The sequence below is a fragment of the Acanthisitta chloris genome, unplaced genomic scaffold (genome assembly GCF_000695815.1).
Source record: "Acanthisitta chloris isolate BGI_N310 unplaced genomic scaffold, ASM69581v1 scaffold17792, whole genome shotgun sequence".
Lineage (NCBI taxonomy): Eukaryota > Metazoa > Chordata > Aves > Passeriformes > Acanthisittidae > Acanthisitta > Acanthisitta chloris.
Genome location: NW_008661223.1, coordinates 22,234 through 46,059, shown reverse-complemented (window position 1 = coordinate 46,059; position 23,826 = coordinate 22,234). Strand labels below are relative to the sequence as shown.

Genomic DNA, 23,826 nt, shown 5'->3' with positions numbered 1-23,826 from the left:
GTAGTCTTGTATGCTGCTACTTCTGATTTCTCAAAAGTATAGCTGTGAAGCAGCATTTGCCATGGTAATTTGATCAATGATGTCTTTTATTTAAATATTTACTTCAGCCTTCTTGTCTGTTATGAAAGGAATTATACTGCCTCCTAAGTTTTGGGTTTGGATCATAAACTGCCTCCTGTCCCACCCCTTATCCTCAAGAGATGACGGTTTTGTCATATCATTATCCACAATTAAATTATTTGACAATACTCTTTAGCAGTTTTTGCTTAAGACCCTAAATCCACTCTAATTCCTAGACTGCAGTGAGTGGGAAGGTTATGATGAATTGGAATTCAAGTGTGGACCCTATGTTGTTCACTATTAGCTTTGTATGACTAGAATCATGTTTTTCATGGGGGCAATGCCTGAAACAAAGGAGTCTTCAAATTGGAATGCTTTGACAGGTCTTCTTTTACCATTCTCCTACAGTTCTTGGCTTCATCCATCTTCAAAGTTTCCCCTCCCAAATACAAATTATTATAATTGATACTATGTTTGTAGAGTCTTGCTGTACAGTTTTTGAAGCAACAAGAGATACTAAATTGATAGAAATTCACATCTCTGTTCTGGTTAGTTCTCTATCCTGGATACACAGGATATGGCAGGATTCTTGGGATTTGTTGGTTTTGGGACAGAAACAATCTGCTGTAGGTCTTAATTGATATTGAATGTTGTTTGCATTCAAGCACTCATTTCAGAATTGTGTTATTGGATGATGATGTATGCCAGAACAACAATGCAAAAGCAAAATTCAGTTCCAAATTAAGTTTATTAGTAATTCAGACCTTATGTCTAAATCTAAAAGACAATCTTCCTGCTGCAGTAGAAGTATACGATTATATGTTCAGATCTAGCAGCTGTGAGAGTGATGTTTCAGTGAACAAGTAAAATTTTACAGTTGAAATTTACCTGGTTTTTCTGTCTTTGACCATACTTGAGGTAACATTGTGATTACTACATTATCGAACCCTTACAATTTGAAAGCTCACTTGAGTTGAAACAAAATCTGTGTAGGTATTAATATATCTCTAAACCCATGTGTTTTTATTGCGTTGGGGTTTTTTTAAGTTTTGCTTATAGCAGTGGATTCCAGTGCTACTTTGATCAATAAAGATAGTTTAATATTCTTACAAGTTATTGCTGAGCCTGTTTCACTAGGCAGTATACTGTGAGAAGTTAAAATGTTTCCTCAACATTTTAGGTGCATAGCTTCTATTTTCCTATGCGAATTTATATACAAGGCTCCAACCATGCAATAAGAAAATATTTTTTTTCATCCTATGTAAGTAGTAACACACCATGGAAGAATCTGCTGCTCTAACAATGAGTGCCTGAGTACCCACTGTTGAGCATCTTGAACTATTGCCAGGTCAACCAATCTATAAGCCAGGCTTTTTCTTTCCATCAACCTGTTTTGTCTTCTCTTTTTTAATTTGTGTCTGTGTCATGATGGTATCATTTATTTGGTTCTCAAAGTGAAAACAAGGCCTCTAGCCCTTTGGTATATTAATTTTTTTCTTTTTTTTTTCTTTTTTTGACCAGTTTTGCTGCTGATGTTTGTTCACATATTGGTAAACTATAGAAGAGCTGAAAACTTTTCATAAGCATGAATTTACAGATGTTTTGTTTTCAGAAGCAATGAAAAATTTTCAGAGAGCCTTTGTTTAGAGATGCCCATGTTTCTTTTGTTCCTTTTCCCCTCTTAAAGAGGATATTGTGTTGCACATTTCTAGCTGAGAACAGGAGATTTTACTGTTATGTGATGTTTCTTGTGTCTTAGAAGTATGAATTATTTTGATTGTTCAGTTTCTCCTTTTCTTCAAGACACACCTTCCCAACGAGTACAGTTTATCTTGGGTACTGAAGATGATGATGAACACATTCCTCATGATCTCTTCACTGAAATGGATGAACTTTGCTTCAGGGATGGAGAAGAATATGAATGGAAAGAAACAGCTAGGTATGCTAGGAGTAGATTTTTTCAAGGTATTGCTTCCTGTGATTTTATTTTGAGGAACTGCAAGCAAGGTTTGAGTTAGAATTTTCACTGACTATAGGAATTACTCAGTTCATGCTCAGCAGACCAGTTCTTTTTTGTCCAACTCTGAAAGAATCAATATGGTTTCTCAAGAGACTTCCAGTCTTATTGGTGTTGTGTTGACTTTCCTAAAACTGATCATACCAAGCACTGTGAAAGGCAGGACTGTGTTGAGTTATAAAAACAGGTGTTTTTTGCCATCTCAGAAATCTCTTTGGTATATGAATGCTGATATATTAGTGCCATTCTTTTTCCTCAGTCAAACATAAAAAAAATCCCACATGAGTGTTTACATATGTTCTTTGGTAGCATTTGATTGTTTTTTTAGCAAATTGCATGCATCAGTGTTACAGGGTGCCATGTTCTCTTCTTGCCCCATACTGGTTGAGTTGCTTTCTTCTGCATATGTATTATAATAAATTCTTCTGCATTCAGTGCTTGCAACTACCTTGTTGTGTGCTGGCTTTTGCATAAGTTCAATTTTCATAATGTCTGAGTCAGAATCAAGATCAATTTATAGTTACTCATATTAGTATTGCCTAGTTCTTAAAGGTCTGACTTCACACCCTTGGAGATCTGAACATACTATACGGTGTGTTCCAGACAGCTTTCTAATCCTGAGTTACTGATGAAATCAAGATAGGCAAAACAAGTAACAAGGCAGAATCCCACACTCTTGACTGGAACTCGTGAATAGACAGGTATTGTTGAGTTTGGTTAAAACAGTTGAGTGTGGTTAAAACACCTGATATAAATGTCAATCAGTTGGACTGTCTTGAGAAAATGAAAACTGGTATGATTTCATGTAATTTCCTGTTCCATGCCATACTGAAGCCACGGGGAAGAATGGGATTGCTTGCCAAATTGTCTTTCCATGAGAAATACAAATACATGTATGTGAATGCATTTCAGGTGGCTGAAATTTGAAGAGGATGTTGAAGATGGTGGTGATCGATGGAGCAAGCCTTATGTAGCAACTCTGTCTCTGCACAGTCTCTTTGAACTGCGAAGCTGTATTCTTAATGGGACGGTCATGTTGGACATGAGAGCAAACACACTTGATGAGATAGCAGGTTGCAGCAAAACTTTTAAAAAATATTTTACTCCTAAATTTTATCTTTAACTTGAGGTGTTTCTGGTGTTTCTATTTATGTTTTTCAAAGTACTCTATTGAAGAAACAGGTATGTGTATGCTTACTGCAGTTTTCTTGATCTGGGTGTAAGGAGCTGGTCCTACAAACTTCCTACAAAAGAGCTACACTGGATGGATAGTACAGCCTTCATTATGTGTTTTAGGATGAGGCCCAGAATTTGCCTTTATGTTCTAATCCCTGAATATGTTATTTGTCTTTGTTTCTACAGATGAATTGTAAATATCTGCCAGAACATTCTAGGAGTTATTTGTGCACTTTAGTACCATAATTATTAATCATAATTTGGCTGATGCTAACTTGATGCCATTAGTGCAGCTGGTTGTTGCACATCTGGTATTTTTTTCACCTTTATAAGAGGTGAGCAGAAATAAATTTTGTACATGTTGTTCGACCTATGTTGAGTGTCCTCACTAATCACATGGTCATTTTGGATACTACAAAGTCAGCTTTGGAGACTTTTTCATATATTAGTGATACATGCACACATGCACATACATACACGTTATGTATATCTGCTTAATCTGAATGCCTTTGAATTAGTTTTACAAAATTTTGCTGGTATCTCTTGCCACAGATACCACACAGTAGAATGCCTTTTCAGGAATCATACTAGGCTTAGGGCTGGCCAACATGGATGTGAAGGACAAGGTGTTTTGGTGTTAAAAACTTCCACAGTGTTTGAAATGTTTTCTTGTTTTGAAGTCTTTGAAATTCACTCAGGAAATTGGTATTCCCTTCCTATTTTTCTGACTTACTGGGCAAAAGTGTTCAGTACACTATCTGTAAACACAACATTTTGTTTATAATCTATTTTTAATAATTGAATTTAGCAATAATCTTAGTAAAAGTAGTTATTGCTCGGTTCTGTGTAAACAGCACTCTTAATAGCAGGTATTGTAATTGGAACTCGGATGTCTTAAGAGATTACATGAGTTTGTTTGGAGTTAATTTTAGGTGCCATTGTGAAGCATGTAGGTTAACAGTCATTGGCATGCAAATGTATTGTCTTGTTTCTATGAGCCAGGGATACTTAGTAAGTATTCTTGATTCTTACTCAAAACAGGAGGGAGAGTGGCAGGTTTCCTTCTGAGAAGCTCTAACTGTGTGTTACCAGTAATACCAGAAGGAAGCTGCACTGTACTGATAGAGAGACTTTGCTGCATATGGCTTTCTTTGTAAGGTATACTGAGCCATAACATTTTTCACTGTATAAAGCTCCATGTAATTGCAGTTTAGTAATACAGTTAAGTTCTCAATACATCAGTTAAATCTGGAAAAATATGAAGTTTTTTGTGTTGGTTTGTGCAGATTGGGGTGGGTTTTTTTAAAATTATTATTTTCTTTTTTATTATTAAAAAAAAAGGGCTGCTAAGAAATGGCTGTAGGTATTTTCCTAGACAGGCAGGTTTGCTTTCCTGATGTGATCATACTGCTGAGATACCCTTTTGAAACTTGATGTTGTTTGACAGATGATCAGTTACATTTAGATGATGTAACTAGATTTTGTTTTACACTTCTAAAGCATGCGAATCACATGAAGTTTGGCAGAGAGCCTCAAGAACTTATGGCAACTGAAGACAGGAGCTACAGAATTAATCTCATTCTATAGTAACTTCCACTTTTATATAGTCATATGCTCCAAAAATAGGGAACACCAGGTTCAAACTCTTAAGTCTGTGATCTGTTGTGTTTCTGTCTGTGCTCGCTTCTAGTGGAGGGCTGTTGAATACAATAGATGATTTTTTTAAACTGGAGTCACCATTGAAAGTTTAAGTAAATGACAATAAATTATGAAATATTAACTAATTTATTTATTGAAATGATGTTACTCATACTACTCTCTCTTGGGTCCTCATATTGTACTTCCCTTATTGTCACATTTGTTTGTTTAGTGACGTCTTTGAAAATTTCCTGTGGATTCTTGAAGATGACTTTCCTAAGGAAAAGCCTGATTTTAAAGTAGATTTGCTTTGTTTCCTTAAAGTTTGGTGCAACTGCAGTGCTTAAGTGTGGTGAAGGATAGATTTGATAGCTATCTTTTTAATTTTCTTTTTTATTCTTGTTGTTATTATGTAGACATGGTTTTGGACAACATGATTGCCTCTGGCCAGCTGGATGAATCCATAAGAGAGAATGTGAGAGAGGCTCTTCTAAAAAGGCACCATCATCAGAATGAGAAAAAATTCAGCAATCGGATTCCCCTTGTTCGGTCTTTTGCAGATATAGGCAAGAAACATTCTGACCCTCACTTGCTTGAACGAAATGGTGAGATAAGTTGTAGCATCCAGTTTGTTCTAACCTGTTAAATAACGGTCTTACTGGGAGATGAAGGAAAGCTCAGCTCATAATAGCAGATAAGTGTTTCCTTCTTGATAAGCAAAGAACTAATGATAAGAGTGTGTGTAGCTGCGGGTGATGTTTCTGGATATTTTTTAATTTACTCAAACATTCTACTCCTGCCTGTATACATAGCATGCATTATTATTTCAACGTATAGAAATAGACCTAGGTTGGTCCTACTGGTTTTTAATATGCTTGAATAAAATGTGTCATGTTTGCGGAATTTCAGCATTGTGGCATTTCAGCATTGTGGCATAACTTTATATGTCTGTCAGATGGATCCTGCTTGCTTATACAGTCTTTGTACAAGAGATTTACTTAGTGGTCCTGTTAAGAGTTCAGTGATGCTGAATTACTGTGTTTTAATCCAGTGTTGTTGTGGTAATATGACTGGAAAAAGTTCACAATGCCAATGGTTAAGATATTACTTTTAGCTAGGAGACTGTTTATTTTACCTTGTTTTGTAGAGAAGGATCTAATGGGGAAAAAACCCAAGAAAGCTATTGTCCATGATTTTAGAAGCTGTATCACATCTTTTTTTTAACCAATTCTTGACAATACACTTAATATAGACATCCAGTTCAAAAGTCCAAATAGCAAGATGCACTGCAGAGCAGCATACTTGGATTTCTTAGGGCTTCTATTTCTATCTCAGTTCTTTGTTTTGCTTAGCGTTAACTAAGACACATAGAATTTCAACTGCAATTTTTTAGTCTAGTGAAAACTTACTACTGATTTCATGAATCACTCTTTGAAGTGAATTCCCTTTCCTGTCGTGAAAGATGCCTCGTTGCTCTGAATATGTTTCACTCAGTTAAATGCTTGTTAGGCGCTCTCAGCTTGGTACATACGTTGGAGTATTCTTCAGTGAATGCCCATGCTTGCTGATCATAGAATCATAGAATTTTAGGAGTTGGAATGGACCTTACATATCATCTAGTCCCAATCCCCTGCCATGGGCAGGGACACCTCCCCACCAGACCTGACTTTGAACAGTGCCAGGGTTGGGGCATTCACTACCTCCCTGGGCAACCTGTGCCAGGTTGATACTTTTTGTTAGCCAGTGAATGTATGATGTATGCTTAAATATTTCTCTGATTAGTTTTGGAACTATATTTTGCAAGAGTGAAAATGCAACTAATTTATATAAGACCATAATTTCTTCTGTAACTTCTGACTTTCCTGTTTTATTCAGCAAACATGAAAACTTCTTGGTTTTATCCTTTCTTGAACACCTGTATCCCCAGCTGTAATTCTGAGAACTTTGTATTCAAGGTCTTTTGCTTGTCAATTACCTTTCATGTATCACCTCCACTTTTCAGTGCACTTTATTCTTAATACTATTTCTACAACAGAATATGGGATATATGCTGAAATAAGCAACCAGTATAATATGATAAATTCTTTGTCAGCATATATGATTTACGTTTTCTTCATAATCCTATGGTAACCCTCTGATAAACCAGAAAACTAAACATTCATATGTGCATAATACTACTTAGGCTCCGTAGGGATGCATGTGTGTTAAGGCATCTCATGTTCATGATTTATCACAGGTGTACTGATAGAAACCTGGTTATTACTGTAGTGATTAATATATGCAAAACCAACCAGTTTACTCTATTGGTCTTTTTTTTTTTTTTTCTGACTGCACTGCAGTTTTGTCATTTTAATAGTTGATTTTTGAGGCTTTCATTCTTGATTTAAATCAGGTTTGTATCTGTAGGATCCACTCTTTCGTTGTTTGTGCAGGAGGGGAATGTATGTGACCTTTACCATTTTCTGCACCACATCCTTGTAAATTATTGTAGAGTTGTTCAATGTACTGGTCTCTGTACTGCCTAGTATAAATGTGAGTTTAAATGTGTCTAGTTTGCTGTTTCCTTGCTTGATGGCATGGTACATAAACCCAGCATGTTTTGGATTTCAGGGATTGTAGGAGAAGTAATCAGTAATCTTTTCAAGGAGGCTGCCATCCCAGGAAAAGTGTTTCTGGTAAACAGGAGAAATTGTATGGCTAAACCTTCTAATGGAAGTACTAATATGAGGATAAACAGTCTCTCTTCCTGCTTAAGGAAGAACTGAAATCCATTACCAACTTGAGGCAGCCATGACAAGACTACATTCTCTTCAATTATTGAGACATTGAAACTAGATAGGGAAAAAGTATAACAATGGATTTTTGAGAAATGTGTTTGGTTTTAGGCTTATGAAGCTACTAGTAAGTTATAGCAAGAGGAAATGAAGGGACTAATTTTTGTGCCCTCTTCAAAAATATATATTGAAGCTACAGCTGCCTAGGAAAATTCTTAGTAATAATAAGACTTTGATTGGAAGACAGTTGCATTTAACACAATTAGATGTGTTTGATGTTAACTTTAAAAAAATTAACAATTCTTTGTATATAATGTATAGAGTTAACTGAAGTCTTGTAATGTTTTGGTTGCTAATAATTTTTTGGTGTATTTTTTGGATGGCATTAATGGTAGCTGCTGTGCTATTTTGAATAAGAAATTCCACTAGAAAAATGAGTCAAGTCCAAGAGATTTTTTTTTTTTTTTTTTTTTTGGTTAACCAGTCTTACTCTTGACTTAAGATAATATCTTCTCCCACAGATCTTTGGCATTCTAAGTATTACTCATCAGTAATTTCTGACTTTTCTAATGGCTGAAATCAGGTTTGCTCTTACCTCGTCTTGCATGAGTATGACACTTTTGGCCCTTAAAGCTTGCAATTTACTATGTAAATTGTTAATGCGTATTTGTATCTGTGTGGGTTTGTTGGGTTTTGTTGGTTTGGTTTTTTTTTTTGGTGTTGTTGTTTTAACATATCCCTGTTGTAAGCCTCATGGTGTTTCGTTTGTTTTATCTCAGGGGAAGGCCTTTCAGCCTCCCGCCACTCTTTGCGAACAGGTCTCTCTGCCTCAAATATTTCCCTGAGAGGAGAAAACCGTTTGTCAGTTCTTCTCAATTACCTTCTTCCTTCTTCAAGAGCTGGAACCCCGGCAGCTTCAAGGTGTACAACCCCCATAACTACCCCTCAAAACACACCACCCTCCAGTCCTACCTGCAGTCTCCCGCCAGCCACAAGTGCCCAGCCAAGTCCACTTCAGGGCAAGGAATTGCTGGTGTCACCTGCCAGTGATGATATTCCTTCAGTAGTAATCCACCCACCTGAGGAGGACTTAGAAGTACAGGAAAGCCAGGAAAAGAAGACAGAGGAAAATACTGGCAAAACACCAGGCAACTATTGAAATTTAAGCTGTCCATGTGTGATGCTCTCTGCATCTGGATCACTTGCATTGCAATGTTCTTGGCACATAATTCGGGCACAAAGGAATATGATAACTATTACCTCTGCCTGCATGTTTATTTCTTCTCAGTTGTGACTGTTTTCGTGTTTGGCATTTTTAACTTTTTAGCTTTTAACTAAAGCAAACAAAAGAAATTCTTTAATTAACCTTCATTTGTGTAATTAAAAAGGAATATGGTTTAAAAATCTAATATATAAGCAAAATGTCAAAAATGGTGGCCTTTTCGTTTCACTCACCTACAGTCCATATCAGGTTTTGCTTTGGTTTTGTCAGTGATTGAGTTAATATTTTAAAACAGTGTTTGATATCCTGAGATGGGTACAGCTGAAGACATAGTAAAGTATTAGAGATGAATATGAAAAGAGTTAGCAACGATGCAGTTATCAGTGGTGTTCATAGTTCAGTTGTATCATGAGGTCTTCAAACAGTTTTATTTCGGCTTTTGTTCTTTTATAAACTATAGCCAGTAAAACCAGTAGTAGTTCATCATGAAATTATCAAGCTCGGTTCACCTACAATAGTTTCCAGATACCCCTCCATTAGTGCTTCAGCATCAGACACTCAATTAGTGTTTTGGTGTGTTCAATATGCAAAATAGGAGAAGGTAGTTAACGGCTTTAATTGTAGGTCAGAGCTCAGCAATTTATCATTTTATTGACTTGCAAAGCTATTGTTCTTTATATGTAAAAAGTACATAGATAAGTTGAAAGAAACTGGAAGAACTTTTTCCATCCTTTCTTGAATTATTTTTAGTAAAAGTTTCATAACTTGTGCATTCTGCAGATATACCATTATACTTGCTTTTTTTTCAAAATTATCACCTATTTAGGGACTTCAGGATTCTTCTAGACTGATTGTGCTTTTAAGGGGGGGTTGTCTTTCATTTTAACCTTCAGGTTCCTCCTGCCTTTGCTTCCTGCCCAATCACACCATTCGAGAAATTTGTCTTGCCAAAATCTAGCTTGTATGTTTGGTTTGTCTGCATTAGACTTGTGTGTATTGGAGGGCTGATTTCAGTTCTTCCATCACTGAGGCTTTTCTTGGTTTCTTCCTCACTTGTTTAATAAACAAAAGCACACTGTTACATATAGCAGTAAAAATACTATGACACAGAAAAGGCTGTGATTATCTGTCTTTTTACGTCTGGCAGCCAAGTGTCGTAGGCTGTTATCTTCAGTTGAACTACAGAGGCCTCATCATTGCTTAAATTCAGAAAAGCAAACAAAAACCTCTTTCTCTGACTTCCTTATGGGAAATTAAGAGAATTCACATGAAGATCAGTCTCACATGGGTCATCCTCCAGAAGTAAAATAACAGCTGTAATTGGTTTTCCAGTTCTCATTTTTCTACTTATCTGACAGGAATGACAACATGCCAGACCCAAGGTCTTTAGAACACAAGAGAAGGCAAGCAAATGCACATCAAGTACTTGATGCTATTATTATTATCACTAATAAAGCTTTCCACCAGAATCTCCAAGTCATGTTCAAATTACTCTTGTTCCTCAAGGGAATGTTTCTTATAAAGGAAAAATTCTGAAAAGGATGATTTCCCAGTTAATCCATAAATAAAAGTTTTTCTAGAGAATGATAAAGACCAACAATGATGGAAGACATTTTTGTTTTCTGGGGTTTGCCCCCCTTTTTTAATTCAAGAAATCATCTGACCACAAAAAGACACATTTTCTTTAGAGATGCCTTTGAAGACATTCTCAGACTATGACTTCAGGGCTGCAACTGGACTAATCTCTGTCTTGGGAGACAGTCAGAAGGAAACCCTGATGAGAAAGTCATCTTCCTTGTATTAATTAAGAAAAATATCTTCCCTGTCCAGTCCACTGAGATTATGGACTGTATTACCTCTTTGGTAATTCAGAATATTGCACTCTGACTACATTTTCCACATCTGTATGATTGAGTAAACAGTAGAAACTGCATTAATTTTATAATAGGTGGCTTTCTTCTGTTTAGCATTCATCTGTCCTTGGCCTTGTGTTACTCAGACTTTACTTTGTAGTCTTTATAAATAGCTGGAAGGTTACTGAACTTAATGTGAATTACTGTAAAAGGAGGGAAGAGGGACACGCCTTTGGTCTACCACTTACTTTTCATCAGCCAGTCATCAGTTCACAGTAAGTCAACAGGCAAAGGGTTCTCTTACCAGTGTTTTTAATGTCAGTTGAAGAATGGCTTTTATTTTCCTGTCTTTGGACTATTGAATAATCAATTCCATAGGTAAAGCTATGAAGAGAGCTGTCACAGCTGAAAATGAACACTGTTAATTCAACAGCATCATTGAGCTTTCTTAATGTCTGTGAACAGCAAAGCAGCCTGTTCTGTGAGGTCTTTTGGCTTGCTGAGAAATGTACTTTCAAACTGAGCAAAACAACATTTAGAACAGCTTTGGTCTCGTAATAATTAATTACTGAAAATTGTAATTAAGAAATGTTTGCATATTTGCTTTCTATGAGTGCTTTGAATATTTTTTCACATTAAAGCTACATTGGAGTTTAGTTTTAAAAATTGGGGGTTTTTTCCTCAAAATTCAAATAAGGTGTGACTTCATTATTTATAAGTTTTGTATTGCTTAATTTTTGCCTATATAAACATAATTGTATAGGAATAGTCATGCTTAGGTGTTGAACTTGTATCCTGATCATCTTTTTATATGAAGCAGAGATGTGAGACAAATGTCTTCTTGCTTTTTTTTTTCAGTAGATAATGTTGATTAGATTTTTGTATTCACAAATCACAATATTAAGTGTACTTGGCTAGAAAATGCACTCTCAAGTGAAAGTGTAGTAATAAGTACTTTAACTTGAGTGGTTTTATGAGGTTTTAATCCAAATTGCTCAAGACTCAATCCACTGTTGTCTTTCATAGAAGACAGGTGATATATTTGGCTGACTACCAACATAAACGAGAGTACAGTGTGTTTTTAATGATCCCCTCAGTAGCTGGTAGCACTAGATGAATTTGTCTCTCTAACAGTCTGAAAAATACTACTAGGTAGTTGTCCTTTTGGCAGTAGCCTCTGACTTTGCATCTCCTGAACTGGAGAAGAGAAAGAAATAGGTTCTTTTATTAGTGTGACATTTGACTAAAAGTATTTCACTATTAGAGAAGATAATTTTTTTTTGTTTTATTCAGAGTTTCCCTGCAAATATCAGATGATAGATATGCATAATGAAGTGCAGTATCATGTGGAAATGCTTGCTCAGGTCTGAAAACCTTGTGAGAGCATCAGTCTGTCCAACTGCAAGACCAGCAGAAAGGAAACCTTTACATGTGGTTTAGGGTCAGACAAATACTCCTGTATGAGTGTCAAAACTTGTGAGCATTAACTGTGACTGGTTGGAGAGATTTTGAAGGCAGAGATTTTAGAAGAATCAATATCACTTTAGTACTGAAATAATGTTTATGCTAATATGTGGAATCCTTGTTCTTTGTCCTTCTCCTTGAACTTCTCCACTTTTGGTTGTAATCTCTGCTTGCTCTTGCTCACAGTGCATTCCTGAAAAGTGCAAAACAATGCACTATTGCTCATCTTTCATCAGTCACACACATCTTGTATTATGTGTGTTACTGCAGAGAGGGGGAAGTGAAAAAGTTTATATAAATGTTTATATTGTGCTGCTCTTCTGCAACAGCTGTTTAATATTTGTTTCTAGTCCTGCAGACATATCTTAACATCAACTCCTAAACAGTTTAATCAGCTGATTTCACAGGTGGTAGTTGCTGTTATTCTTGTGAATAACGCAGACATCTCTGAGCAGAAGGTTAGAATGTGTTATTTTGTTGGGGTTTTTTTTGTTGTCTAGTTAACTGAACATAGTATTTAAAGTGTTAGCTCATTAGTTGTGCATGTTAGGATTCACAAAGGAAATTATAGCCTATTAACTTCATTTGATTTTTGCTTCAGGAAAAACTACCCACACAACTTATATCCCTATGAACCGTAAGAATGAAAATTAATGGTAAAGGCTTGGATCTGCATGTTTTCCATTGAAATGGTGACTCTTTGAAAGAGTTTTTTGGAAACAAATTTGGGAATGAAATAAAGTGGATTCAGTTGTCATTTGAAATGCTAAAAATGTGACAATTGCTGAATTATAAATATGGAAGTATGAAAGTAGTTACGCAGTAGTTGTGATAGAGCAATAGCCCAAAGGTAGCCAGTGAGGATTTTATTTTTACCCTGACTAGAGATGCTTGACCTAAATGCAAACTTTCTGCTCGTAATACAATGTTTAGACTTCGGTCTTTGCCTAGATGTGGTTTTGAAAGCATGTTAAAGCATGTTCTGTCACCACAGCTAAATGGTCTAGCTTAGAGAAGCAAGGCTAAATTCACTTCTAGTGCATGTTAAACTGAACAAGTAAAAGCACTGTAATCTGAAAGATGGGCTTTGGGCTTGGTTATGCATGCCTAGACCAGCTTTTCAATGTTAATTGGGTAGGGATAGCCATGATGCAACATGGAATTCAGTGTGTGTGAATGCTTAGGTTCTTGCCTTTTGCACCCTTTACTGAGCCTGCAATTTAGTGCTGCTGGCAGTATAGCAAACTACTTAACACCGTTTTGATTTGGTGCAGGTGTTAGAGGGAAGCTGTGTGTTGAACTTGAATAATGTTATTGTACATGCCTCCTCAGCTAAAGTGTGTATTCGATATCGTAACATCTGGTCAGATGAGTAGTCTGAGCTTTGATTTGTTCATTGAAACCATGGTTTGCAAGCTGTCTACCCTTCATACAGTGTACTATTTACTTGTGTAGCTTAGTTAACTATTGGGGTGTCATTCCTTGTAGTTGTAGCCTGAGGCTTGCTGATGCGTTTTGTAATTGCAATAACAGACCAGCTAGCAGAGGTGTTTGCTTTTGGTGTCCAAGGACTTCTTAGTATGGTGAAGATGCTGTATACTAACTACTAACTCGACTATGATTAAAATGTCAGCAGTTATTTTTTTTGCAATTAAAGTAGCTCATATTTTCTGGTGACTGTTCTGCAAATGGCCATCATTTGGGCAATACTTAATTGTTTTCATTATGTCATTGTTTTGACAACACCATGACTTGTTAATGTTGCATTTATGATACTAATGTAGGGCACTTTTACTGAATAACTTGCACATCTGCTTTAAACAAGCTGCCACATTGATTTTTGGTAGTGTTGCACACTCACATTACTTCATACACCATTTTGAACTTATTTCCTCCTTTTTTTTTATTTAGGGCTATTAGCATCTCCACAGTCAGCACCTGGAAATTTAGACAATGGGAAAAGTGGAGATGCTAAAGGTTCTGGAACAGGAGGAAGCAGAGAAAACAGCACAGTTGATTTTAGTAAGGTAAGTAACATTAAATACCTTAATGTTTAGCACAAAAGAACTATGTAGCAAAAAATATAATAGTTGTAATTTCCCCCTGAGTTGCAACTAAGACTTGTATGAGTGTACAAAAGACATAGGTACTAAGAGATAACTTTTGCATATGAGTGTCAGAAACTGGTCTAGGCTAAATGTGTCACATGTTTTGAAATTTTTTCCAGTGTGGTGGAACTTAGTGTTTGATCATCTTCTCTGTATTTTGGTAACATAAGAGTGCAGTCACTGTACTTTCTCGTGCAGATGGAGATATTTTCAGATCTGCTATTAAGGCTCTTATGAAAACAGTTTTGTAGACTGTGTTGTAACATTTTTTTTTTTCTATGACTGACTTTCTGTTGGTTGGTTTTGTTGGGCTTTTTTTGATAAAGAGAGGTTTTAAAGAGAATTTGCTTTATATGCGTTTTGAGTTCCCTGTACAAAAGTTATTGTACATCATAATCATTAGGAACATATAATATCACTTACTGAAGGAAATTTGTAAAAAATCTGCTGTAACTCTCTTGTATTTCTTTCATAGTTTAAATTTGCTGGGCAAATTTTAAGTTCCATTGTGGCTTTTACTATAAAACTCAGTCTGTAGTGTCATCTGTACTGTGAAACACTAAGAAAATTGGTTTGCCAAGTTAAGTAATCATGTTTAAGGGAAGCTAACTTATACTGTAGTTCTGATCTAATCATGGCAGGTGCCCTATATTCCTGCTCCTCTGTCACAGTTTGTATATTTTTGCTTGGCCTGTCCTTCTGTACACCTGCCTTGTCTCCTGTTGGGCAGGAGTCAGCCTCCTGGCACTGTAGTTGTGGCACACTTGGTGTGGGACTCAAGAGGCCATCTGTAAGTTCTCTAGCTAGTAATGTAACTGGTGCTTGTGTGTGTGTGTATATGTGAACACAGAGTTCATGTGCTGTACCATTTTTCTAATGCACTTCTGTAATTATCTACAGAAATGGATGTTAAGATTTTCAGCTGTCATATTCTTTATGAATAAAAACAAACGTACAAATTATTTTTCAAAATCATGACGTATTTGAAATCCACAGATGTGAAATAACTCATTACATTCTAGAAACCATGTGTAATTACATGAACTCTCCTTAGTTAATTGTGCATTGATTTTGTTAATTTATGTCCTATCACAGAATGTTTGTCATGATAATATTAGAAGGGTGATTATGCAGTTTGCAGTTTTCTAGAATATACTAGGTGGTAGTAATTCTAACTTATAGAAAATAGTTATTATTATTTGGCTGGCTGGCATTTTCTAAATGTGTTTGTCTTTTCTGTACTGTGGGATATTTAATTTGCTTTTTAATTTTTATTTGTAGCATAAATGTCTAGTAAATACTGATAAACATAATTATGTTATACAATTTCTGCTAAATAATGTAAAGGAATAAACATTTGTTTCATCTTTGTATGAATAGGTTGATATGAACTTCATGAGGAAAATTCCTTCAGGAGCAGAAGCATCAAATGTGTTAGTGGGAGAAGTAGATTTTTTAGAAAGACCTATTATTGCTTTTGTGAGGCTCTCCCCTGCTGTGCTTCTCTCAGGTCTCACAGAGGTTCCAGTTCCTACACGGTAAATAAATGCCTGGAAAGTCTGGCTTTACTTATGCAGTAAGATAATAATATTTAAGATCTCAAATAGTTGTATATTTTTGTATATGCTCTATTATGCTTAAGAAATGTAGAGGTGGTTTTAACATTGTCAGTCATTTGCTGCAAAATTTGAAGGAGTGAGGTCTGCCATAAACTTTTACATATCTGTATGTAATGATGCTGTCTTAAGGAAGTGCAGAAGTTGGAACTGATGGCCGACTTGAAGTAAAAGCGATGAGTCTTCCAAGCTTGGGTTGCCATTTTAAAGATGGGCATGAAGATTGTTGCAGTTTCCTTCAGTGTGACACAGCTTGTTAGTGGGAAAGAGCCCACTGTCTGAAAGTCTGTCTGATCGCAAGCTCTGATCTTTCTATCCAAATCTCTGTATATGAATAACCTAGGTGGTGGAAAACCTTTTATTTATAATGCCCAAATCTACATGATTGACAGTGGAATAACTAATCTGCAGCTAATACACTGAAGTAGTTTTCAGTCTGTAATATGCCATCCAGTCTGATGCACCCAGAATCGTGGGGCTCACCAGTATACTGTGGGTATATTTAGCAGAGATGATCAAAATGTCAAACTGCAGGTTCCATGATGAAGATAGCAGTTCATTTCATCAGTCGTCATTAGAGGACGCTTCATTTTCTGTGCACATTGATGTATTGGGCTATTCTGTGGTGTTTGGCATAAATTTGTACTTTTTTTTTTTTTGTTTTTTTAATGTTTAAAAATTATCAAAGTGTTTGCTTGCCTTTGTAATTTTCAGCTTACATGCTATTTTGAAAGGCAAAAATAAATATATGTGAGAATTTTCAGAGGGTAGTTGACATTAGTGCTCATAATGCCCTTTGGGAAATTCCACATACAGATGATTGTGTTCATGTAGGTAAAATTATTCTGTCCTAAGTTTTTCTGGAATGGTGTAGACTTGCAAATTTGCAATAGCATACTTGGATTCTGAAGATGTACTCTCAGTTTCAGTCAAAGTAATAAACTTGCAAAAGACACAAACTTGAGATTTTTCTGTAGTGTGAGATGAACAAAGGCACTACTTTTTTCACGTGTTATGCTTGGGAACTTTTCATGGAGGATAGGAAGAAGGTGATGATATGAGTTATGGAGGTTCACTCCTTGGTTTGTATCCTTTTTGAATTTGTAAGATGCTCATCCTGTTCAAGGTTTTGGTGGGGGTTTTTGGTTTGTTTTTTTAATTAGAAAAACCCCAAAATTGTCATACCTTACTGTGGTTGGAAAGTGAAACTGTCTGTTAACATACGCTGTGACTTCACCCCCAGATTGGATTCCCTTTCCAAAATGTCACTCTTACATTTTTAGGTGTTCAGAAATGCAGGTTCCCTTCCTTTCCACTGACACAGGACCAGGATATGGCTATATGAGTATGACCAGTGTGTTACATAAATTATATATGTGCATCCTCTGTGTGTAATACCCAGTCACAGTAAGTGAGGGGGATATAACTCCTGTGAAAAGGTGATCATCACAGGGTCTAGAACAGGATGTCACTTAAAGAGTCTTTGCTATTGGGAATGTCAGAAAGGCTTAGCATGCAGAGGAAATACTCAGTGAGCTCTAGCCTGTGGATTCTTGCTACATTAAGGCATTATAAGAAGTTGAAAAATTAGTCTTAAATTAAGAAGATTCTGGAGTAATTTTGGTTCAGGATTTGAGTTCTGTCCAGTAATGACTTTGCAATGAGTCTTTTCACAGTGTTGTAGCAGTCATTAAGATCTGAAATGCTGGAAATGATATTTTTATTTTGCCACTAAATTTTCTTTAAACATTAGTTTGAAAGACCTCCCTGAGTACATGCAAATGAGTCAACTGTATTTATCTCGAGTGCTTTCTCCACAGGTTTTTGTTCTTGTTGCTGGGACCAGCAGGAAAAGCTCCACAGTATCATGAAATCGGAAGATCAATAGCAACACTTATGACAGATGATGTGAGTGATGTATTTTAAATGCTTGTAGTTAAAGTCAAGATTAATGTATTTACCAACTGATTTCAATGATTCTGGAGTGACAGGTTAAAAAAACCCCTATGAACTCGTTAAATGAAGACCTGTAAACTTAATTATTTTTTGTTAGTGGATTACATAATGGTAAATTAACTTTGCCTGTAGTCTATCTTGAAGAAACCGTAAATGTATTTCTGAAAAAATTATTTTGCCTTTGGTGTATAGATTTCTTTTTTGTGTTAAATTGGTTAACAGAACTATTAAATAGAACTGCATTTGATATGAGTCACTGAGTGTCAAAAAGGACACAGCAAACTGCGTAAGTCTTCAGGACAGGAAGCTTTAAGAATGCGTGCGATTGAGTCATCACAGATATATTTTTTTAATCTAAGCAAGGTCAGATAATGAGCGTTAGGATTTTTCTAACCAGTTCAAGTCATCTGCTTAGAGCCCTATTGGTTTTAAAGACCACAGGGGAATTGGGACTTTTTAAGACTGTTGCCATCTCACTGAGCAAAATTAGAATGTTTTAATTTTGACTTCACATCGAGCGCCACCTACTGAATTGCTATATTTTTTAGGATCATCTAGCAGAAATTCAAGTACTTCTTGCTCTAGAGCAGTTTGAAGTTTGTAAGTGTAAACCAGAAATTTGTCGTTTTGCAACTGGGTAACTATTCTGTAAATGAAGTTTTTGTTCTGTGCAAGAACTGAATATTAAAAGCTTTAGTTGCAGCTTATGATTCATTTTACATAGGCTGATTTGACTTTTAGAAATACTGTACATCATTGAAATAGAAAAATACAAATTATTCTCTGGCCTAAAAAGGGCTAAATAGTCTTAAAAGATCTAATTTATAATTAGATTTAATGGTCAGGTCTTTGGAGACAAGCAGTTCATTATGCAATAGTGCATAAATTTGACGTACTGAATATTGTAGATTAGTTTTTTATTTAATTTTAGAAATGAACTCAGTATTCCTTTTGAATTTGAACATAAAACTTCCTTGTTTTATGGTCCACAGGAGTATGCATGCAGGTAGTTCTTAATGCAAAAGTATGCAAATAAAGTAAAAGCCTAACTTTTGAGGACCTATAAAATATTTTCCATGCCTTTTTAAAAATAATGAAGTGTAATCATTATATAGTGATACTCAGTTACTCTTTCAGAAAAATTAAAATGAATATGAATGTTGAGCACTTTCTTTCAGGTTTTCCATGATGTTGCCTATAAAGCAAAAGACCGAAATGATTTGTTGTCAGGAATTGATGAATTTTTAGACCAAGTGACAGTCCTGCCTCCAGGAGAGTGGGATCCATCTATACGAATCGAGCCACCAAAAAGTGTTCCTTCCCAGGTAAAAGAAAGCAAAAAAAAGAAGCCCAGTCTGTCTTGTTAGTAGGAGGGCCAAAACTGAACACAGGATTTGAGTCTATTACAAAGGGACAATGACTGCTCTAGTCCTACTGGCCACACTGTTCTTGATATAGGCCAAGATGTTGTTGGCCTTCTTGGCCACCTGGGCACACTGTTGGCTCTGATCCAGCTCCTATACATCAGGAAACTCCCCACATCCACTTCATAAGAAAAAGTGGATTGTCTGCTTAAGAAAAAATAAATAATAATAACAAAATAAGGGGCCAAAAAAGGAGAGGGAAAAAGGTGTTAATCAGTTTTCTGCTGTGCTTTTAAATGAATTTTATTTACTAAATTTCCTTTTGAAATACTGGGATCAGTGCGTATGAGATCTAGGAGAATTGTTCAGAAATTGTACCTAAGTTCATATTCTGATTTTTACTATTGGTCTAGCAGTGATCAGCAAGAATATTATAATTCTTGTAAAATCTTCTGTTTGCATGCGGCATTAATTGAAATGCTCCAATTTATTTTGTCACTAGTGTTCACAGAATGTTTATGAAATAGATAAAAATCTATCGCTCTTGCAATCTATTTATTCAGCGATCATATCACTCAGTTGTGGTGATATAGGCTTAGAATGGGAGCCAGGAAAAGTCGGTCCTTACAGAGACTCGTTCTTTCCTTCCTCCCTCTTTACAACTTAAGGGAATTTGGGCCACCAGGATCAAAGGCCAGGGAGAGACCAGTGCTGTTGGTTCAGAAGGTTGACTTTGGTGTTAAGTCCAGTGAATGTTTGGTGGAGTGGTGCAATAGAGGGGGGTGACAGCAGTGCAGTTTATTCATGAATAGCCTGAGGGTACTGCATAACTTTTTTCCAAAATAAGCAGTGCTTGGGGGTTTTTGGAAGGCAGGCTCAGCTGAGACATTTATGAGGAGGTGGTCAGCAGCTTGCTCAGCAGTGGTATGACTTCTCAATTATACTTTAGTTAAATAGTATGTGTGTCATAAAGTGAGGTCAGTTCTGTTAGATGTTCCTGCTCTGGAAATGGTTGAGAAAAAGCATCTAAAGATTTCTGGTCATCGTGGTTGAGCCTTTGCTGTGTCTTGCAAAGCTAGGCTTCGTTTCATCATGTTTCGGGAACCTATTTCTTGTAGAAAGAGGGAAGATTAATAGTGTTGTGCAAGGTAATAATACTAGTAAGGTCTTTTTGGGGAGTGGTATAGAGTTCTAGACGTCTGTACTCAGCTGAAGACAAATTTGGCAAACAGAGGATTGCTGATAAGCAAGGTTTGGAAGGCATAGAGTCTCTGCATACACTGAAAAATATAATTGTCTCCAAGTGCGTCTTTTTTTGGCGTCTTTTTCTGTAGGAGAAAAGGAAGGTACCTAAATTTCCAAATGGAACTACTCCTACAGGAGAGAGTCTCAAAGAAGAAGCCCATCATGCTGGACCTGAACTTCAGAGAACTGGAAGGTGTGTTCACTTCCCTAAATGCTAGTCACCATAAAGAAACAAAAATGATAAATCTTCATCTTAATGATTGACGCTCGAATGTAAAAAAAAAATAATAAATCATGGTACAAGTCTTAGAGCGCATCCTTTGTCCTTTTCAAGTGTTGGATTCTTGCCATTAAATGCCAATCTGTGGCAATGTTTCTCAACACATTTGTGAAGGATTTCACATAAGATGCTGCCTAATTTAACTAACTGACTTTTTAAGAGTTGTGTTTTAAATTTTAATTGTCAAGAGCATGCAATTACCATAACTACAGCAGAAATATGCAATTTTGAGTATTGGGCTAGGTACTAAAAATCTCCATTAATGCAAATCTGTTTTATTAAACGTGTGAAATGGAACAACAAGAAATATAAGGTGGTGAAAAAATACTTTGGTATTGGTTAGCTTTGGGTCTTGGTCAGTTGTCTTGTAAAATAGAATTTAAGGAATTTCTTCTAGATGTTGTTCTCTAGTAATTCTGAAATACTTGCCAAAGAAGCCCCCAGCGTTGGAAATGCCTGATTAAGATTAAACTTGAATATCTCAAATGAGAGTAGAGATTAAATCAATTGAGAAATTCTGCAATATGTGTAGAGCGTTGTTATCTCCAGGATAATAAACTTCTCATACATTTGCAAGAAAGACTTTACAAAATTCGTGTTGATTTTTACCATTGTGTCTTTGTTATACTTAATCTTTTCTTTTTTGTAGACAGTATGTGGAGCTGAGAATTTAATTTCTGCCCACGGAATTATCTCTGGCTGAGGCTATTCTTAGGAATGGTTTGGGGTTTTTTTAATAATTAAAAATATAATAAATTTTTTGTAAGTGCAAATTAATACTTAGTATTTTGGAATCCTAAAGTGGTTTTTTTTTTGAATTGCCAAAAGCTTTTTAATTCGTTGCAAATAACTTACCCAGTTCAACTGCCTTATGTGTTTGGTTTTGTATTTACATTTGTAGAATATCTCTGTACTCCAGATGAGAAAACTGTTAAAAATGATAGACATAAATTTATTTATGCACCTAATCATGTGTATATAGAGAATTTGAATCAAAAAGCTCTGACTACTTACTGGAGTAGTAGTATTGAAATGTGTCAGTGCAGTGGTCTTGATTGAGGTTTAGCATATTTCTTCTGTTCCTTGTTTTCAATATCATAAGACAGATTTGACTTAAAGCATCATTTAGGTAAAATCGTTTGCAAAGTTATTTTTTCAGTATCTAGCCCATATACAAAAATACCTAGCAAGCTTGTAAAAATGTGGGTAACCTGCTTGATTATATTTGGAATACTGCTGGAATGGAATAGATATGATTCTCGTTTACATTGTTAACTGTTATGCTTTAATCTGGATTATGAAATAGCTAATTTGTGCCGGCAATAGGCACTGGCAGTCATGTGTAGCCCATAGTTTTGAACTAGCTAGAATCCTTTAGTGTACAGTTTGACGAGTTTCATCTCACCTATTTAGGCTTTTTGGTGGTTTGATACTTGACATCCAAAGGAAAGCACCTTTTTTCTTGAGTGACTTCAAGGATGCATTAAGCCTGCAGTGCCTGGCCTCGATTCTTTTCCTATACTGTGCCTGTATGTCTCCTGTAATCACTTTTGGAGGGCTCCTGGGAGAAGCTACACAAGGCAGAATAGTGAGTACAAAGAATGGTAGTGGCCAGGCTTTTTAGATCTTCAGAGGCAAGTCACTGTGTGCATTTGTCTCATTTATTTATACTTGTATTTGAAGAATTTACCCACAGCACTTGATTAGCCTGCCCCAAAGCAGATCTTCCCCAAAAGGTAATTGCTGTGGAAAATGTGGGGAACCCATGTGAACAGGAGAAGATGCACAGTGGAGGTAAAAAAATGTTTATCCTGCCTTGTTGGATGAATGGCTTCATGAATTGAGAAAAGGCTTGCATTGCCTTCTTTTTGGCTACTTAAGAATAATGAATAGTAGTAAAGGTGCACCATCCCACTAGGCCTACTTTAGGCAAAGTCAGAGGCTCAAGGTGGATAGCCAAGAACATGTACTGGCCTTGAGTAGTAGGCCTACAAGGATGATAATGCCTGCAGTGTATGGCTAGCAGTCTATTGCTTTTGTAACGGACAGGATACACGTATGCTTGCACTAATGGTTCACAGTAAAATAAAGTGCCTAAGGTTTATGAGCAGAAAATACTCTTCATTGTAAATGGCTGGAATATAAAGTATTATGTTGAGCAGTAGATAATAGCAGCACCTTTTTCACCAAAATATCGTTGCACTTTAGTTTTTGGAGGAGGGGAAAAATGCTTAATATCAACAATGTTAATAACTTAATGTTTGTGTCAATTGGCTTATGAGTAAACTGATTGGAAGTGTATTTTCTGTTTCTAAATCTACCACAAAGAAACAAGGCTCTGTCCTTTTGGGGGAGGGAAGGATGTATTCAGATGTGTCCTTTACAAATTTTAAGATTCTGGTAAAGTTTAAAATGTTATAAAATTCTTCTTGATACTTAGATGAAGTTTTTAAGCTTGTACTATATTAAAATTTAGTTAACTATTTTGTCTCTTTCAAGTATTGCTGTTGACTCAGATTTTTGTTTATTGATGTAGCACTTCAAGCTGATAGAAAATACATAAATTATGTCTTTTCTGTGTGCTGGTTTTGCCACTGTAAATGGTTATCAAAATGTCAGCGTAAATTTTGAATATGCAGCATGTATAATTATGAAAATACACTCCTTTTAAAGCTTGATTCTTAAACACCTTCTTTCTTTTAGCTATCTGGAATTGTTTGCGGGTTTCTCCCTGCCTTCAGATACTTGGTGTGCATCATTGAATAAAACATTTAGTTACTGCACACATATGTTCAAGCACAGTAGCTGACACTGTAAGGTACACAGTTTGTTTTTGAAACCTTCCCTCGCATTCTCAGAGGTCATCACAGTACTCCTGTCCTTCCCACCCTGACTGAGAGCCCCAAGGTTAATGCATTCACTAACCAAAAGCACTAATTCAAAGGTGATAGAACAAGAGTCTGGGATTATGTTTTTTTTCTTATGTAATGAACAAAGGACTCATTTTCATTTTTAATAGCTCCAGTTCAGTAAACCATTTTGACCATTTTCAG

General features: G+C 36.0%; 1 protein-coding gene across 1 annotated transcript in view; it reads left to right on the top strand.

Annotated features, from left to right (window-relative positions):
• Positions 1-23,826, top strand: part of SLC4A7 (solute carrier family 4, sodium bicarbonate cotransporter, member 7) — a 62,236-nt gene that overhangs the window by 21,031 nt on the left and 17,379 nt on the right. The window contains exons 5-14 of the mRNA XM_009070154.1: positions 1,864-1,999; positions 2,990-3,150; positions 5,308-5,496; positions 8,445-8,813; positions 14,116-14,231; positions 15,693-15,850; positions 17,749-17,836; positions 19,063-19,209; positions 20,583-20,686; positions 22,187-22,361. Of these exons, the coding sequence (XP_009068402.1) occupies positions 1,864-1,999; positions 2,990-3,150; positions 5,308-5,496; positions 8,445-8,813; positions 14,116-14,231; positions 15,693-15,850; positions 17,749-17,836; positions 19,063-19,209; positions 20,583-20,686; positions 22,187-22,361 (1,643 nt within the window). The remainder of the gene's footprint in view (positions 1-1,863; positions 2,000-2,989; positions 3,151-5,307; positions 5,497-8,444; positions 8,814-14,115; positions 14,232-15,692; positions 15,851-17,748; positions 17,837-19,062; positions 19,210-20,582; positions 20,687-22,186; positions 22,362-23,826) is intronic.